Source organism: Fulmarus glacialis, unplaced genomic scaffold (assembly GCF_000690835.1).
Source record: "Fulmarus glacialis isolate BGI_N327 unplaced genomic scaffold, ASM69083v1 scaffold34691, whole genome shotgun sequence".
Taxonomy (NCBI): domain Eukaryota; kingdom Metazoa; phylum Chordata; class Aves; order Procellariiformes; family Procellariidae; genus Fulmarus; species Fulmarus glacialis.
Genome location: NW_009195270.1, coordinates 9,225 through 29,425, shown reverse-complemented (window position 1 = coordinate 29,425; position 20,201 = coordinate 9,225). Strand labels below are relative to the sequence as shown.

The 20,201-nt window shown below is 38.8% G+C and overlaps 1 protein-coding gene across 1 annotated transcript in view; it reads right to left on the bottom strand.

Moving 5' to 3' along the window:
- PTCH1 (patched 1) overlaps nucleotides 1-19,561 on the bottom strand; it is a 41,629-nt gene extending 22,068 nt beyond the window's left edge. Inside the window, exons 1-13 of the mRNA XM_009588054.1 lie at nucleotides 19,359-19,561; nucleotides 17,984-18,053; nucleotides 17,780-17,871; nucleotides 16,134-16,332; nucleotides 15,362-15,483; nucleotides 13,912-14,059; nucleotides 12,964-13,095; nucleotides 12,503-12,658; nucleotides 11,777-11,875; nucleotides 10,297-10,422; nucleotides 3,208-3,326; nucleotides 1,906-2,305; nucleotides 1,107-1,416 (exon numbers count right to left, since the gene is read on the bottom strand). Coding sequence (XP_009586349.1) covers nucleotides 1,107-1,416; nucleotides 1,906-2,305; nucleotides 3,208-3,326; nucleotides 10,297-10,422; nucleotides 11,777-11,875; nucleotides 12,503-12,658; nucleotides 12,964-13,095; nucleotides 13,912-14,059; nucleotides 15,362-15,483; nucleotides 16,134-16,332; nucleotides 17,780-17,871; nucleotides 17,984-18,053; nucleotides 19,359-19,489 — 2,104 coding nt within the window. The 5' untranslated portion in view covers nucleotides 19,490-19,561. The remainder of the gene's footprint in view (nucleotides 1-1,106; nucleotides 1,417-1,905; nucleotides 2,306-3,207; nucleotides 3,327-10,296; nucleotides 10,423-11,776; nucleotides 11,876-12,502; nucleotides 12,659-12,963; nucleotides 13,096-13,911; nucleotides 14,060-15,361; nucleotides 15,484-16,133; nucleotides 16,333-17,779; nucleotides 17,872-17,983; nucleotides 18,054-19,358) is intronic.
- Between the last annotated feature and the right edge of the window lie 640 nt (nucleotides 19,562-20,201).

Below are 20,201 nucleotides of genomic sequence, written 5' to 3'. Positions count from 1 at the left end.
AAAAAACCAAAGCTAATAGCTGAAATACTGCTTTGCCTGATTTATCAGTGCATTAAACACACAGGAAACTTGATCATTTTGTTTAGATGCGTCACTTAGATTCATCCGCTTTTAATATTGCCCAACACATTTTCAGAAGGAATAAAATACCCCAAATACTGGCAGTTACCTACATGTTCTCTAAGAATTGTTGGCTGTACTGGTCGTCTGTAAACAGTTAAGGTTAAAATTTACAGTCTCAGTAGGTCAGCACAATTTACTTTTCTGTTGGCAAAAGCTTCCTGGAGATTCTCCCAACAGAAAGACAGAGGTAGGACAGAAGTACTCCTGGGCAGAATATGTTTGCTCACAGCAGAGAGCTGTTAAATTTGCTGAGATGTAACAGTACTATTTATTTTAAATACAAAACAGTTATTTGTCTCAACATGTGTAATTATAATATCTTTAGTATCTTTAATAAGCTGACTTCAATTATCATCATAGTACCTGAAAGGCCATGCCTTCTCTTGCCTTCCCCCACCCATTATAATTCAGCACAGAAGAAGTAGCACCATAGAAAGAATGAGGGTACTTGACTAAAAATCTAGAATTTCCCCAAGTAAGTTCCCAATCCAGTAAAACACATAAGCCACACTGAATTTTCTTCATGCCAGCAGTCCCAGCTGAAGCCAACAGGATCACTCACGTGGTGAAAGTTAAGCCTGTGCCAAAATACATCTCTGGATGGGGACTTCTCATTTACTGTTCTCAAAACACTCAGCAAACATTTATTTTCCCAAGACAGTGGGCCATATTTGGCCATTAATTATAAAGCAGAATTCCTCACTAGCTACTTAGAAATTAATGGCATGAGATGGCCTCTCACGGATATAATCTCTTAAAGCTTCAAAACTGTCTGGCTGGGGAGTAAACTTAGCCACAAAGAATTTAAGTGACCTGTTGGAGAAACAGCGCATCAATGTGCAAGTCCGTATCAGCACCTAGGCGTACTCCCTCCTGGTCGCAGTCTTTAACCGTGTGACTATATTCAAAAAGGGGAGCATTACTAGTGTGAACAAGTGGTTACTACTGTAGAATTAAAAAAAGTTCAGGCAACTCTCTCTTACCTTGCAGCCAGTCTCGAAAGTAGTGCAACCACATTTTGGGAAGCTGCCTATCCTCTTCCAACAAAACATATGTCACATTGCTGAAACTTCGGTGAAGTTCATAAAGTAAGTGCTGGACATTTGGATAGTCTGCTTTCTGTGTCACAATATACATGTTGTAGAATGAAAAGTACTTGAACTGTGCGGCAATAAAGTCATATTCCCGTGTTTCCCGTGGTACAATGTCTGTGAGATCTAGTCCATCTCTCACCCGGGTAGTTCCATAAAGGCTGAGCCCAAGTAAACCCAGAAAAAGAAAAATAACCACAATCTGCAACAAAAAATGGAAATTAATTTGGTTTTAGGTTTCTAAAGAAACTAACAATTCATAATGGCACACTAGAAAGCCATGTTCAAAGCTGACACCCATCCGTCTACTTTAAAGCTTTTATTTTTTCTGTGGGTACACATACAGTCTACAAGACTAAGTTAGTTTGTGCTTTATTGAAGGGGCTCTGCATCATGGATGAGAAATTTATATCATAGTAAAGTTCAAAAGTGGCTTTAGTTTCACTATTCACAAGCTTATGTTACTGAAAGTCACCAAAACCCCCACTCGTCACTTGAATTTGAAAAGTATGTCTCTACAGGACTCACAAGATAAAACTTTCGAAGTATGAAATTAGCTGTAAAATTATTAAGAACTGTTATTCCAAAAGATTTCTATTTATTCCTTACATTTAATACCGCTTCCAGGATAATTTTATTACTGGGCAAGGCAATTACCTGTTTGAAAACAGGTAAATAGTTCCCTGATTACCTTAGCTTTTGGTTTTAGGAGGAAGGGAGCATAATGCTTTTCTGCAAAAGATGAGAGTGTCCACTTCGTACAGGGTGGCTCAAGGCAATGCATACTGGAGTCTGAGAATTGGGAAAGCAAATCCCTCGTCGAGCTTGTGCTTTCTGGGCTCTGGCAGCTAAGATTATCTTGCGTCACTGTCACTGGCTGAACAGATATTTCTGAGCGAGGCTCTGCTGTGGTGTAGTACACCTGCGTATGAGGATCGTATTCTGTGCGCAACTGCACGGTAGACTGCATTGTAATCTGAGTTTCATGGGCAAAACTGTGACTGCTGTACGGGGGTGGAGGACTGTAGCAAGTGTTGTCATTTTCCGCGTATGCCTGAGGCTCAATCTGAATCACTCTAGTGACACATGGACTGTAAGAGAAGAGAAGAACATCTGTTCGCATTTAGACGGTTCTTTATTTTAATCAGACTAGATAGGATAATCTGCTTCTATCTGAGACTGCTTCTACTACCAGTAGATGGTTTATATTAAGTAAGTGTAACGCTTTGATGTGAATTTTATTCCACGCCTTTAGGAAACATTTCTCAGACATGGTTTGAAGTGTAGGCCTCTGAGACTATGTGCACATTTCTTGTGCTCAGGAAAGAAGGAACCAGCATCTGTCTGAAGACATTGACACCTACCCACACCACTCCATTAATTACACATGCTAATCAGGTTAATACCCAGGTAGCTGCACATAGTCTGAATGCACAACATGTATGTTAGTTTGCTATGTGCCCATGCTGAGAATTAAGCTATTTAGATCAAAATGTAAACATGACATACTGAGTTCTTCTGTTTAGAACTATTAAAGTAACTGTTAAAGGCATAAAAAGCATAAAAACTAGCACATAGTGATTAACTGTAAGTAAGGCTTTTCAGTACCCCGAGTTACGTACAGTCTTCCAAGATTATGCAATACTAGCACTGGACACCTTCCAGTACCCCATAACATTCTAAAAATACTTGAAGATATTCCTGAAGCATGGATCTTTTATCTGCTTTCAAAAAGTTGTCCTCCAACAGTCAAAATGAACATACATACAAATGAAGGGAAAAGGGTGTGTGAGAGACAGACAGATGTATTTTAACCTTTCCCCTCAGTCAGGTAAAAACCAAGGTAGCAAATAGTTACTATCAATGAAATCGTAACAATAACATACTGACCCTGCTGCAATGAAGAACTCCCACTCCTGACAAGGAATGGTAGGAACGATTGGTGACCACAAAAAGGACGCATCTCATACATCAATCTATCACACATTCTCACCTTGTAAAACAGCAGAATATATCCAGCCTCCTGTCTTCCCGACGATAAAGGTCCATGCTCAGGATAGCAGGAAAAATCAGCAGAACCATAGCAAAGTTGAATACCACCACAACTGCTGCCTAGAGATCAATCATAGAAGAAGCGATGTCGTTACTAAGCTTCACGTAGGGCATCAGCTTTACAAAGCATAGAACTTCCTTTCAATTCTCATCCGTTCACCCATTTATCATGTCAACCCATCAGATGCTTTCAAGCTTTTCCCTGAGGAAACTGGGAGACATACTTTTATATTCCCATCTCATTATGGTATGCCTATTGTAGTTAATTCATTTCTTTTAATAATAAACTTCATATTATTTTAATACATCTGTGCCTGGAGATGCGGTGATTATTTTTTAAGTGGAAAAAGAGTCAACAAATCATACTTTTGCATGAGATTCTCCCATATTTGGAATCTCACAGTAAAAAAAGATGGAAGCAAAAGCAAACCTGGAACTAGAACTGAAGTTCTCACATTTAAGGGATCTGAAGTAATTTAAGTATCACAATAACATTAAAGCACGTTATTACATCAGAAATGAAATAAAGATTTAAGTAAATTTTAATGAAACTGTTCTATTTAGTAAAATATTATGCACTTGATGTACTTACCTAAAAGTCTAGCCAAAAAGAGCAACATTTTGGGTTTATTAGGGATTATTTTTACAGGAGAATCAAAATTAATCCAACACCACATAGTAAATCTACATATTAATATGCTTGTGCTTAACAGAACTTGATTAATGAGCCAGTCTACCAAAATGAGTCTTAAATTGGAACAAGAATACATCTTAAATTGGAACAAGAATACTTGGTCTAATTTGTAAAGCGAACATTACGTAATGAAAAAAACCAACTTCCCCACCCACCCCCTTTCAAACCATACTTCAAACCCTTTCCCACACAGAGATTCCCAGAGAATCTCCATAAACATATGTGGTGCAGCATCTATCATTATTATTAATAGCATTTATTTGTAATGCAGAATCGTTAGGAGCACTAGTCATTACAAAGGGAAAGCCTGGGCACAGATGGGACTGGAAGATAGTTATAAGAGTAGGAGAGACACCGGGAAAAAAATGTTGAGCCATCAACAGGTGGAAAAAAACCCTGAAATCCTTGTATTTTACCCATTAGATAAGCAGTAGCCATCTCAATAGTAGCCCAGTTTCATGTTAAGGAAATCATATAAACCATAAAGTGCCTCCACCTGTAACTTCTGAAGTAATGACTGCTTGGGTTAAAACACTCATAAAAAAGAACAAAAGTTGGGCTACAAAAATGAAGTTGCTGACGTGATATAAACAGGCCCTCCTTTTTCCAAAATAAACAAATGGCTGCTTTTGATGTTTAAAAATCAGGCCTCAAAACTGGCAGCTCAAAGGATGTGATATCCAAAATCCATGTTTTAAAAATTCTTGACTTACGTGTCAAATAAATAATATAAATTGCCTAAATAATGCAATTTTTATTTATGTGTCTCTTTATCAGTGAAAATCAAAGTACTAACACACTGAATGATTTTTAGGGTTCTGAAGCTGTTAAAGTGTAATAAAAAGACTAGATATTCTTTTTACTTTTCTAAGAATGACAGACTCAACTAGTTATGTAAATATTTTCTAGTTATTTCAATCATAAAGATATTGTACACAAAAGTGGTTTTTATTGGTGTTTCTCGTCTGCCGTCTCCAGCCTGTTTGAAGTAAGATTTTGGTCCTGCTGGTTGTCTGTAGACATAACTACTAAAACAGAATTTACCTAGTACTTAAAGCCAAATTAGTATTTAGCCATCTTTGACAGAAAAGATCCAATGACTACTTCATGATTTATAAATATCCACACAGAAAGGTATGGAAGGTCATAGCCAAGACTTCAAAATTAAGTGATTTCCTTTTGATCCTCTCTAGAATTAATCGAATCTGTCAGAAAAACAAATGGCTGCTGTTGCAAGCAAGGTGTTTGTTGGACCTAGTTCATACAACTGCTTTCTTTATTGCTGCTAAACCAGAGAAGGTTGAATCACCCATAAAACTTGAATAATTAGTTGTGTCTAACCAAGATCTTCTATCAAGGATCAGCTAAGATTTATTGAGATTTGGAAAAACCAGCTGAGACCTGACTCAATAATTCTTACTCCTCCCAGCATGGCTGAAAAACTAACAGAAGTCCTCTGTTCCAGCTCCATAAACTGCAAATACTTTATGCCTTATCAGTGCCCCTCGTAGACCCCAACATCCTTGAATCTCAAATGCCACTAAACCTGAAAACTAATACTTAAGTGTATGGCAGAGATGCCATTAAAGTTAGTTATATTCACATTTGATTTTTTAAGAAGCATCAAAACTAATCCGATGACACATAGTAAATATGCCTATTAACGTGGCATCTCTTTCTAGAACAACTAGATTTTCCATTGTGCCATCCCGGTGTTGATGTATTAACCCTGCAAGTGAAGTATTTTTAAACAATCCTCTCTGTTCTGATTTGTACTTAAACAGATTCCAGGAGCTTAACACCACACTTCCTATATATTGCACACTGTCTCTCCCGCCTCACCCACCTCTCCAGCATTTCAAGGATGTAACAGTTCTCAGTTTTCACAATTAAATACAGAAAATACTGTTCTTGTATCAATTCTAATTTGTTGTACCATCAGAAAACACCCTGTAACTTGATAAGGAGAGAGAAAGAAGAACTGTTGAGGGGTGACTCAACCTCCGACCTGATGCATCAGCCACCGCTTCCCCTCCCAGTACCAGTTAGACATCTGGTGGCTGGGAATGGGAACGCATGAGAAGTACGACCATGGCAATACCCACAATCTGTAACAATTACATTGATTGGAAACGCACCAAGAAAAAACTGTAGTAGGAGAGCTTCCAGAGTACAGGCAATCTGTTAGCAGCACCCAAGCTGAGAGCATGCTTGGGACTTCTGGGGACAGGGCATCTTCTCTCACCCCTTCAGAGACAAATGGTCAAATGGGAGAGGAAAGGGCCTCAGACCTTTTCCTTGAGAAATCAACAAAATTAAGATTCGTACTAGAAGGGATAAAATGGGGCCCACTCAAGGGTGTGAAATGAAGGCATTCAGTGAAATGAGATCAGAGAGTAGTAAAAAAATTCCATTGATGGGAAAAAGTGTTGGTCGCTTTCTGAGAAACATGCTCCACTTTTTGCATCTTTTCATAGGGCACAGCCTAAAAATATTATTGCTGCTGCAACTGTTAACGGAGACAGAAGAATGGCAGTCTGTGCTGGAGGCAGCAAGGGAGACGCGAGCCAGGCTGGTAGGCTGGGGCCCCGCTGAAGGTATGTGCTGCTATGTGCCATTCCTGGCAGCCCACCCACGGAGAACGGGTGTGCTGTACAGCCAGAGGTGATGAACAGACGAGGAGGTCTGTCAGGGAAACTTCCACCCTACTGCTGCCTATCTGCAACTCCCTCCTGACAGCATACAGACTCAGATCCCCTCCTTGCCCCCACCTTTTCCCTTAGGCTTTAATTTTGCTTGTTAAATTCTTATGTCAGGAGCAGGGAAAGGTAAATGACGTGGGTAAAAAGGAGGGGGACAAACCACTTCAGCAGAGTAAGATAATTGAATGAGCTTAACAACTTAGGTTCTTTCTCTCCACAAAACCACCACCACCACCTGGTAATGCACTTCTACATTTTGGAAAAAAACTTGTTATTATTACGGTGAGGGAAAAAGTTACTGCTAAGACTTATTGGGAAAAGTTCCACCCCTGCTCATTAGTGAATCCACACCACTCCTCTGCTGTGAGGGGAGGACGTTCCTGGTGTAAGCAAGAAGAGGTAGATGAGTTTTTGTGAAGCTGTACCTTCTCTTTCCTGGGCAGAATTTATTCCATAACGGTGTCCGAGCAGTCTGTCTGAGGAAAGAATTCAGCCCAGCCTTGCCCTCCTTCATTTATACTCAAAACAAAGGGCTATGTTTAAGACATTCCTGTTGCAAACTTCAAAAACTTTGAGTGGATTTCTCTGATAACCTCTCCACCAGAATTTTAAGAAATGAAACACATCTGAAAACTCAGGACCTACTGCTTCAAAGTCCTCAGCACTCTTACAGGTGATTCTTGTGACTCAGTATTTGGGACATGTTTAGCATCTCAAAGCCCTAAAACTGCTTAAATAAGGAGCTAGGAAGATCAACAAATGAAAAAAATTAAAATGGTAAAAAAGCTAAACCAGTCCCTATCTGCATAATGGAATAAATTTTAAAAACCTCACTTTCAAAAGGAATGCTTTCCATTATTTAGAACTTGGCAAGAGCTAACCCTAGCAAACTCCTAAGACAGCATCAGACTTGCAGTGTTGGAGTTCCATAAAGTAAATGAACAACTCAGAGGTATCAATGAACTGCATTAGCCGGCAGAACCGAACAGAAGCTGAGAAAGAAGAAAGCATTGATAAGCAAAATGTGAGTTTCTAACTAAAAGTTGGGCTTGCAGACGCAGGGAACGATTTATTCTCCTTCAGCAGCTGGGCCTCAAAAGTTATGGAAACTTTGACAATTATCTTGCAGTGTCTTAAGAAATGTGAATGAAGAGCAAAACAAGGTCAAGAGCAATCCTTTTTTTATGCCCATCTGCTAAAAATTCACTATCTGGATGAGAAGAAGGCAGCACCTATGAAAAGTAAATGCAGTATTTCATTGCTTTCTAAGTCTTGCTAGGAAGCTATCAAAGACGACAAGGACTTCTTGTTTAAACATGCCTGAGCCAGAGGGAGAGGGAGGAAGAAGACTGTAAATAAAGAAATCCATATATAAATACAGACCACCCACCAAAATCTGCCATGGTTATCTGATTCTGAATGTTGTGATTAATGTATCACTTGATTTTGATTCTACCTGGTGAAGCTAGGCAAAGCAAGTAATAGATGTTTCTTTCTAACAACAAAGGATATTATTTTAGTGGTTCCTAACATGTATCTATCAGTTATATGTATTTCTCTAGCACCAATAAATCCTCAGTCTCCAGCTGCCCTTTTTTTGCACGTTTTTCCATCTCTTATATACATATAAGGGGTTACTTTGTGCAAGCAAAGACAAATTAGAGATGCATGTGAGAGAAGATTGAGCAACTCAAACACTAATTTCTGGACACCCCAACGTTCCTACACATAGATTCCATATTAATCACTGCCTTAAAAAGGACTTTGATCGTGATGTTTTTATTCTGAATAATATCAACATGTTCATACATGAATATGTTGAAATCTCACTGGAAACTGTTTGTCACTTTGCTATGCCGACTTCGTTTTCTGCACTTTCAGTGACTCAGTCTACAGTGTGGCAGCAGGCAAAAAGAAAAGACTTTAGGAAAGCTATATTTAACTTATACTCAGATTACAGTAACAATTACAGGTGCTGTCTCCACATATGTTTCAAAGGCAACCTGTCATGTTCTGATGTGAAGAGTGAGAACAGAGAAAGGCTGAGCAGAATTTTATCAGTTAAGAAAGAATTAATTTTGGTGGCTCCCACTCAACAGCTTAGCAGTGCAATTAGGACAAAATGGCCCACCTCTGTTGAGTACTTCTTATGAGATGCATTTAGGCTGAGGTAACTTCTGTAAAGCACAGGTACTACAAAGCCTGACAAAACAAGCCTTCTCCTGTGATTCCTAGTGAAGATCTCCAGCATCCTGTTAGCTGCTTAAGGTACATGTTGAATGTTTGAAATTGCGCCAGAGATTTAGGAGACATAAATAACTTCTTCCAACAGAAGAAGTGTTACACTTCAAAAAATATTTCACACATTGGCACCAGTCTTTGGCATGAAATAGAACAATTCACTGTCACATCACCTGTAAGAAGAGACATCTAGGTTTTGGCAAATCAGCAGAGCTAAATACTGTTAACCATTCAAGACTAAGGATCTCTGTTAACCATTCAAGATCTAGTTTTAGTTGCCACAGACATCTGCTAAACAATGCAGAAAACCAATGAGGCCTTTACTTTCTCTATTATTCACTACCAAATTGCCTGTTGAGAAGGAAGTGGTAAAAAAATTATTAATGCTTACTGGTTAGGTAACTGCAATCGCAAACAGTTTACCATTTTACAGCTTAATGCAGGCATACTTAAACCTCTGAAAACAGCAATAATTGCCACATGTATTAAGAAAAATTGCAGCCCTTGCTTCCTCTGGGTAGCCAAGGGCTCAAGGAGAATGAAAAATGACTGGAGAACCAGGGTACAGCAGAAGAAAAATAACTACTGAAAAAGTACTGTTTGCCTGCTCTGCACCAAGGTCATACAGTGCTATAAATTGCTTAAGTATTAAAGCAGTGTCAGGGGAGAAATTCCCAAAGGTTTCTTCAAAGAGCCCTTGCTTTTAGAAGAAAGCTTTCTCCAGCACCCTTACTATTTCATATTCCTGAAGGTATATTATCACAAACAAATACAAGAAAACAAAGAGAGAAAGGGAGAGAGAGCAATACATGGTTCAGCACATAAAATTCACATTTTCTCTCAAAGCAGTTGGAACGTAAAACTCTTGGAAGTTTTCTCCAAGTTTGCTAAAATTGCATTGGGAGCAAGGCAGTACAAACTGCTGCAGTAATAATATGGCAAATGCATATTTGCTGCTGTCATTGCACTTTGGTTACAGTTTGTAAGAGCAGCAAATTGGACAAACGTGAATGAAAGGATTAAATTCCTACTGAGGAATGTTACAGTACAGTCTACTCCTCTTGACTTAAGAATGCAAATCTTTCTGGAGACTTGTTTCTGCTTAGCTGGATACATCTTGGTTTTTGCACTCAACACAGCTGTGATGGGGCAGGGTATTCTTTCACCTGCTAACAGGATGTGAGAGACTGCACGCATGAGAAATGGGAGGAGCAGAAGCAAGGGCAGACAGCAGTTGTTATTACCAGATCTATGGTGAACAGTGATCACATACTGGTTCAGTGAACTGCAGCAGCACTGAACACAGACTTTAACACTACCACGAACACTACCATCACTGGCCTTCCATGATGGGACCATGCATAAGAGCTAACAAAACAGCATATAAACTTACTTGGAGTGAAAATGCTCGTAAAGCAGGAATAGGGATTAAGGCAGCCATAAAGAAAGCAGTAACATTGCTGATAGATGTAAGGGCTACACTTGCTCCTGTTCGCTTCAAACATTCACCTGTTCTGTCCTGCAAAACAAATAACGTATCTTAAAAGTCAAGTGAATAAGGTGATGTCCTGCAAATGAAGGGGTCATCGTACAGATACAACACAGTAACAGTGAAAAATCATTACAATGAAATTCTGAATACAAGTGTGCATTTGAGAGTATGTAAGAATAAACAATATACTAAGTATACTGTTCAGGAGAAAAGTAGATGACACATGAAGTGCTCATGGCTTTTGCTGGTAGAAAGCATTATCAAAGCTGATTCTAGCTTCAGAATGCAAAACTAAATGGGTACTGACATTATATCAAATAATGAAATTATATCAAATATCATACATCTGTAATTAAGTAGGATGTATTTTCTACCAGTGGAGTCACTTGGTGGTCTCATTTTTCAGACAAAATAAGCATGTATTAACAGCATAGAGGCATAACATAGCTACACATCTTGAAAAAGTATGTAACAAAACAAAAAAACAACCCAAAACCACGCACAAAACCCACAGAGAAATCAAGATAAACACATGACCCTTTCCCAACCCAACAGGCTATTTTGAAGCATATGGAGGTTATAGTAGAGTGAGGTTGTAGTGCCTGCATGCCAAACCAGCTGGAAAGAGCACATGGAAGACATTGCTTGTACAAAACAGAACGGGGAAATATACATTGCTTTTAAACAGTTTGTACTTTGGATATAAAACTTTGGACTGAGGGTAAAAAGGTCAATAAAAGGAAAGGATCATAAAAGTGACGACATCTTAGATTTCATAACATTAATATGTTATGCTTTGAAACGTCATGGTCAATTGTAAACATCAGAAAAAAAAGCCAGAGAAAAATATACAAAGTAACTCAAATTTAAGGCCATAACAAATAAGTAAAGGTAACAGCTGATACAAATAAAAAGAAACATTTGTTTTCTGAGCTGTTGTCCTTCTCTTTCTTTTCACCTGAACATTTTTGTGTTCTTCCATTAAAAGCATTCTATCATTTAATTGTCAGACTTGTATTTGAGTTTGTTCCTAAATTTACATTTGACTTGCACTGAGATTTTGGGCAGAATTTGCACTGTATAAATTAGCCTTTATATGACAGCTATAAATTAAATTTTCAAGACAAAATAAATCTAACACACCATTTAAAAAAAAAAAAAAAAGAAAAAAATAATGTGAACATTCCAAAACATTGTAGGATCACACGCATTGCCATCATTTCCTATTTCGACACAAATAAGAATTTCCAGACCCTAGGAAAAGCTACTGAGAAAAAACCTGGGGTTTTTCAATCACTACTAATTAGTTCCGAATACAGTTATCTTTTCCTATATGAAGTCTTTTGTTTTATCTTCCCCCAAATCCCCATTTTGTCATTACCTCGAATGGAATTCTCTTATTCTGCCCTGTTTCGCTAAATGCATGTGCCAGAAGGAAAACATCATCTACACCAACTCCAAGAGCAAGAAAAGGCAAAACCTTGGGGGAGAAGCAAAACAAACAGAAACCAAGAAGGTTGTTTTATGATCTGCCATGCAGCTAGCCATTAAATGGCTAATTAAAGCAACTTTTACATTACACTGTATACAAATCCAAGGGTAAAATGAAAATCAAAAGGATGCAACACCGCTATTAACTTTTATTCTGGAATACTGCTGAGAAACTTGCAGTATACCATTTGCAGGTACAAAACCTCACCAAAAGTAATGCAAGTTTTGGGTAGACAAAGAATATCTGATAATAATTCAAGTTATATTCAAAGTATTTTCAGAATTTGAACATCCTGATATATTCAGATGCAAAGACAAAACCTGCAGCTTCTTACGTAAAACGGAATGCCTCCACTCGTATTGGGACACAGAAAAATCAAATAACCCAGAATCTAGTAATTATACAAACTACACGATACCTGCCTTTTTCTTTAATATCATTTGGCAGCATGATCACTTAATTTCTCATAGCAAAAGCTATGAGACAGGAGAAAGGCCCAAGTAAAAATCTAGAGCCAAAATACTTTTGCAGCTTTTTTCCCCTCAAAGATTCAGTTGTGTTCATTTACTAACAAAGTACTTGTAATTTAACAGCAGACTTGTGTCTCCTAAATACCTGAGTTGTGGCAGCATTAAAGGAAATTCCAATCAATGAGCACAGGCCCAATCCTGCAGCCACTGAGAGTGCAACCAACAAGACTCCTGCCAGCCCCACGGCACCCTGAGACTTGGCACAGTCCCACCGCAGCATTGTTAAACAGGCGTAGGCAAGCTAAAGCAAGTGAGGGGGTGGGGGGGAGAAGAAGTTGGGGGAAAAAAGGCAAAATATTAGAATGGATCCTTCTCTAACAGCTATCTCTACCCACCCAAAATACACACCAACATTTTTAAACAGAATAGACACATCGCAGATGTTACACGGAGGAACAGGTGACAAGCCTGAGGCAAAAGTTTACAAACTGTAGTTTTTATTTTAAATATGCCTAAAATGTTCTGAACTACTGACTGGTAACAATAAAGCAGATATTTAAGCCCTGCTCCACTACCAGAGAAAATTAAATAAATTTATTTTATTACCATTAGTAAGTAGCCACTAGCTACTCTGATAACACTGACATCAGAAAATGACTTTAGGATGTCATCCAGGGTGGTTGTAGTAAAGGAAAGCACCTTCTGAGTAGAGTTTTGTGCAACACTTTGATGAACAACCTATGAAAAGAAAAATAAAACTTGGTGTGACTAAACAAAAATTCATTACCATCTTCTACAGCACACACCTGAAATCAGCTATTTTTGCCTTAATGTTCCTGTGGAAGCCCACACCTTACACAGAGATTATGCTGACGCTGCACAAATGTGTTTTGTAATTAGTTCTTGCAAGCTACTGATTATAAGACAATTCTTAAAACAAGACTTTGCATCCTTCAGGAGAGGCTACTACATTCCCAGCCCATTCCAAACATTTAACTTGAATCCTCTTCCCATAACTCTACCATAGATTTGCTGTAGTACGAGTTTTGCCTTTAAACCAAGGCCAGTGATCTCTTCGGGGTGCTCCTCCTCCCCCCCTGCCTGGCCATGCGCAGAGGTCAGAAGCAGCGCAGCAGAGGCCAGAGCTTGGGACACAGAGGCCAGGCACTGTCACGTAGCCTCCCCACCCAGGCTGCCACTGGCAGAGCAGCCCATGGCTGGCTAATGTTTTCCAGACACCTTTAGAATAACCACGCCAACCAAAAGCTTTTAAATTCCAGCTAGCTCTTCGGTTCCTTCTCAGCCCTAGCAAAGCAAAAATGTCCCAGACAACAAAGAGCAAAACCTTCATGGCTTCTCATACGTGAATAACCAAGCAGCTTCTTAATTGCGGGGGAAAAAAGAAAAAAAAAAATCTGCTTAAAAATCGGGAGGCAACAACTCAGTTCTGGTTTAAGCATCTTCCTTGAAGAAATACTGCAAAAAGCCATGACAGAAGGCAGTGGATCTCAGTAGGACCTTATAGTATGATATCTAGGTTATTTTCAATTTTACCTCAACATACATCCTCTGCCAGGCTTCCAGAATTGCTGCTGCCTTATCCTCGTTCCAGTTGATATGTGAAACATATTCATATCCCTTGAAGTGCTCATACATTTGCTTAGGAGTCATTAACTGAAACATGGTTTGCAAAGCCTGGGCACTGTGACATGGAGAGAAGGGAGAGGAGGAAGAGGTATAAAATGAGCATTTTCAGGTAATTACTTTCATGGCATCAAGTCCCAAATGAGACCCTAATGGGAGCTTGCATGAGTTCTTGATTTTATCGGGCACATGTTCGTATTAAAATTGAACAGAGTATAATTATTCTACTGTGTATCTGGTGCAGCTGTACTGGTCTATGCAGTGTTGAGGCTAAATCTGGTTTCACTGAAGTTAATGAGAGTTTTGCCATTATTTTCAATAGGATCAGTTTCAGGAGCAAAGAATGTAAACCCTACAAATCAGTTATAAAGATTGTAATTGATAGACAGATTACTGTGAGGATGCCACAGGAACAGTTATTTCTGCGAGATCTTGTAAATGCTGTTGGCCATTTGTCATTTGAAGACCTCGGTCTTTTTCATCCCTTGGAGAGAAATGCCAGATTAAACTCCTGGTGCCTGACAAGCTGCGAGGAGTACACAATTGGCAATAACTACCCATCCTGAATCTCCACAGTATGCAACTGTATCCAACAATTTTAGAAGCTTAAGGAACTATTTTATTTTTCACTAAAAATATATTCTTTGGCTACTTGTTGAAAGACTTATCAATGTTTAGTGTGAGTGTAAAAAAGGTCAAAATTCGTATTAAAAGCTCTAGTAAAAGTTCTCTGTATTAAGTATGGAAGAATGATGCTTCATTTAGTTTAGTATGGCCTACATTTTTCAGAACAGTTCTACTTCACATGTTTTTCCCCTACTGAAGTCCAGTGTTCCATGACTTCTTGAAGAAGTCTGAAACAAAGGGATTTGTTTTATCACTTAAAACTATATGCAAGATGCAAGGACATAAAAATAGACTTTTCTCTGTATTGATCCTGAACAAAAGGTTCAGTGGAGATTTTGGAATTCTGAGAGAAGTCAAATGAGTGAGCGCATTATCAAAATTATTTTTTCCCCCTTTTTCCTTTGATCGTATTTCAAAACATGATCGAAGGTGTTCAGTGCTTTAAACACTGTTCAATGCTTTATACATACATTTTAAACAACAAAGTTGCTTTCTTTCTGAGCGACGTAGGCTATCATTCTGGGGTTGGAAGCAGGAAGCAATGACACCTCCTTAAATTTGAACAACTGTCTAATCACTCTTTTAAATTCTCTTCTCTTGAAGCATGTCCTCCTAAACTGGGATTCATAATACACGTGAAGGGCAGTAGATTTTGCATGATCCTCCCCCTGTGCCCCAAAAACCAAACTCTAACGAAGAAAAACTTCGAAATTTTCTACAAACATTTGTTTACCTGACAAGTTTACCAGAACTGTTCTTGACTGTACCACCTATAATCAACTCCTCCTGCCAATGCATGTATTTTCTTGACAGTCCATAGCATCCACCACTCAAAACAAGGGCTACATCAAGAGGCTAGAAAAAGTTATGAAGAAACAATTAATCAGTTTCATAACTTCAGACAAACTCATATCCTAATTCAACACCCAGTGTACTAGAATAACAGACATTAAAGACAATCTAGGAGGTCTACAGAGAGAAATGTGTTCAACAAATCAAGTTGAACAGATCAGCTGGATACTTGTTGACCACACGGCAACTTCTCCAAAGCCCGATGTGATTGATAAAGGGATATATATGAAATTGGGGCCCGTGACCTCAAATTCTTCACAAAAATCAACAAAACTGGTGCTACTTGAAGGAAAGCTTTGCTGCGTGGTCTGAGGGTATAGCAGCAGCCGTATTCCAGCAGCGGCTATGTCTGTCTGAGGCATCACGTTTGCTGAAATGCCACATCACCGCATTGCGATACCCAGCCAGTAGCTGACAACTGTATTCTCACTCTAAATACGTGGGATTAAGCATTGCGTCACAGAACCAGGGGAAGGTCATGACTGTGGGCTAATAGCATACAGCACATAACGTGAACAGAAAAATGACACCACTCAAGAATATGAATTATATATTGCTTAGAAGAAAATGGTACCTTCTTCTCTCCTCTCTAACCTCCCCCCACCACCCCGGCCCTCCCTTGAAAAGATACGCACAAGGACAAGGAAACTTACTTTTGTGGAATTTTTATTGGGAGCTGTGATTGGGCAATCGGGATCAGCAGGATTCAGGCAGGGTCGATCCATATAACCATGACCAACCTCCGCTTTATTCAGCATTTCTTCCCAGCTCTCCACTTGGTAGTTTATTTTCTTTAACTCTTCCAAGAATTCTAAGGGGTCAAAGTTGATCCACTGCAAAGGAGGCTTCCCTCTGCAAGAGAAACCAGGAGAAAATGACACACACAAAAAAGACAAAAGAAGTACTGAAACAAACATACTTTTAAAATTCATATTTGCACAAATAATTGAGTTATTTTCTGTTAGAAGTTAAAACCTTTTCTGGTAAGGTTGTTTCATAAAATGTAAGGCATGTTTTAATGAGATTTGTTTATGTACTTTTATTGCAGCCCAGTTGTAATTTTAACAAAAATACTCAGTCCTTACAAAGTTATTGTATAAAACAGAATATTCACAGGTTAAAAATACTTCCATTTATAAGCAAAGCAAAACAAATCATCAAGCACCTAAATAACAAAAAAGCAGCCAACTGCTGCTTCAAAGAATTAGGGGGGGGAGGGGAGAAGGAAAGAAGAGAGGGGGCTAAGGAAAGAAAGCCTTTCTCATAGTATCAGATTACTTCTTGCTAGTCTAATAATCATCTTGCAAATGTAATCAATCAATATAGCTGATCTTTGTTTATCTGTAACAATACCGCACTCCTTCAAATGCCCTGGCAGCTTGACTATCAACCATCAAGCTTTCCCGCTACCATGGCTGTCACCACTATCACTGTCACGTCTCCCACCCCCCACTTCTGAATTTGTGATGTTGACAGACTAGAAAGGCTTTTGGCTGCCTTATTCTGTGGTTCAAACCACACTGTATCTGCTTAACCAGGCTTAAGTCATTATTCCGAATCTCCCAACCAGAAAACACAAACCCCCTTATTTCCCCATCTAAAACTGTACACTAAAGGTTAGGAGATGGCCATTGCAAATTGCTTTTACAGAGACATGCAAACCAGGACAGAAACAATAAACTCAAATGCTAACTCTTGCATAATTAACAGAAAATGCCTGCACAGATTAACAATTAACTTTTTAAAGGATTCAGGGCATATAATATTGCACTTGTAAATTGTGAGAAACCACCCATAAAAGATACTATATGGCTTCTTTAATGATCTCATAAGCAAAGGATTTGTTCTTTATTCCTTACTAAGACTTGAGATTTAATCCAAGACATCTTCTTAGGAATAAAGTTCCCAGCCAATCCATGTTTTTGTATTTTATGAAGAAAAAAACCAACCAAACAAAAAAAACCCCACCAGAAACAAGTTTATTTCAGGGGAAAAAAAAAGGTATAAAATTCTTAAAGCTTGAATTCAGAACTTACATTTTATTTTGCATGCTAACAGAATGGGAAAAATAACATAGGATTTAAATCGACACCTACAAATCATCTCTTAGAATCAAGAAAATCTTTGTTCAATGAAAAAAAAAAATCCATGCATATTTTCTGTAGAGACACTATACTTTATCTTTTATTTTTCTGTTAAACCAGAATCTGAATGAACAATGGGAATGCAACCGAAAAATCATACACAGTTATACTATTAAAATCAGTCAGACCAGAAAGTTATAAAAAACGATGCTTACAATAGATAGGCAGTTCCTGACTGTAGCTTTGCTCCCTCCCAGAAGCAGTCCAAAGGAGTGATAATTAAGCAAGGATAAAGATACTCTATGATCTGTCAAAATCAGAAAGCAGGAAAACACAGTTATACTAGAATATAATCAAAGCAGCACAAGCTGAATCATGAGAATACACAAATCTTGTAACTAAATGCCTGCTATGCATACCTGGTCCATGTAACCTGCTTCTGTGATGAGTTCTCCTGATTTATAACACAAATGTTCCAATTTCCACTGTCTGTAAGAAATATAAAGAACAAATTATTTTTTTCTTGCACAATTACTGAAAAGCTGTAATTACTGAAAAATGTAATGGACATTTAAAATTGCAACTCATATACACATATTGGCCTCAAGCAGCAAATCATTGAGAAAGGGAAGTAGTATTCAGCATAGATATACTACACCTCACAAAAAAAGCAAAGGCCTCTCTTTTTGTAGTTACAGACTAGACATTTGTTTCAGTTATTCTCACATTCTCTGTAAAACTCATTAAAAATAATGGAGCTGCTTCTGGATCAACAGGCTAGTCAACACATGTTAAAGGGACAGAAATCCATCTTTGTATAAATGAGACTGCTTGTGACTTAAGATATCACGCAGTGACACAAGCGAGAGAGAAGCCAGCTCCAGCTCCGAGGACTGTAATATTCCCAGCTGACCCACACATGCAACAGAAAAGAAACCATCAGGATTCCTGCCTTCCTTTTTCAGCTATGTTACAACTTCCACTGCCATGACTTCTGCCTCCTTAGACAAGGCAGGAGTTGGGTAGAAGATAACTGGAGCCTCGGCATTAGTTCACTGAGGCATCACTGAGGGATGTGCTGAAAGACAGGGGCTTCACGCCTCGCAGGCAGCACACCTAGGCACATCATCATGCAAGTAGTAACCCTGGAGGAACCACTTTTCAGGGAGACATCTTGCTAGCCCAAAGGTGGTACCTTCCTAAGGTGCACCTTCATTTTTTTTTTGCTGGACAACATACGACTCCCGACCCTCAGTACGTGCACACAGACGCTCTGAAGGCCAACTCTATTATGTCTATGTTATTAAACAGCTATTATTCCATCCACTGCCATTTCTCACATGTCTGCATTTTCCCTTATATCCAAACTACTGGAAGGATACCGTACCGCCGTTCACAGTCACTATGTACCTCATGATGGTGTCAGCGAGAGAATTCAACTCTAATATGGAAGGATTTTCAATGTTAGGAATCCCACCCGTAAGGTTCCATTTTTAAGAGCACAGACATCACTCCTTTACCAAGACAAATGCTGGCTACTATAGCACTTCTCATACGGGTACACTCTCAGAATCTCTTCCAACACTACTTACCCCGTCTTCTTTGTTAAAAGCCAACTTGTCACTTCTATCATGCCACAACGTCAAGTATCAGAAACCAGTGACATTCAAATCAAAACACAGTCCTAAGGGAAAGGCTCTGAAGTGCTAACCATTTAAAAATATATGGAGGGAAGCATGCACCCACTTTTTAGCTGTTACGGATGATCAAGAAAACTTCTGCTCTTCCCCTTACCTGTTGTACATATACACATGTACTCTGCTGGCCTGAAGCGCAGAGTCAAGGTGCTGTCGGAGTGCTTCTGTTGTTAGTACGTTAGCACCATCTTCCTGTGGAGTCTGGATCATGAGCTGGGGGTTAAACATGGCCTCTTCTCCGATCTTCTGCCGCGTGTAATTTAACTCCCGACTCACTCGTCCACCAACTGACGGATAAATATCAACAGCTTTGTATTAGCCAGTAACTGCTTATTCTGGATTCACTTGATGAGCATTCTCCAGTCAGGAAAACTGGTCCTTGTGCATGGACTCTTCTGTCTCAAACTGATCACAGTGTAATTCTAAAACTAGTAACAACTTTCTTTTAGTAACGCTGCACCAAAAGCCATATTCCCCATTAAAATTCCATTGCCTCTATGCACTAAAACATGGATGCGTAAACTGGAGCCCCAAACAGTTTTTTCTACATTATAACCAATATCCCATATGTAAAAATTAAAAAAGAAAGAAAAAAGGAAAACCTTTTCCTCACAGACCAGACCAAATACTATGTTACAATTTCTTACACTTGTATAAACAGTCTGCTCCAATAGCACATTTCAAGATAAATGGCTTTAATTTACAGTCCTCTCCTAAATAATTTGGCAAAGGCAAGAAGGAGAATGTTAAGAGTAAGTGAGCATGAGTACTTCTCTCAGCCCTAAAAAAAAAAGAAAAAATACCAAGTTCACGTAAAGAGATGCAGTTTTGAGTGTAGCAGAAAGGACCGTCTACAGCTAATTTACCCCAGTGGTCCAGTACCTGCATAACATGCTGTGAGGCAGGAGATCATTCATGTGCAACATCTGTTTTTAAACCC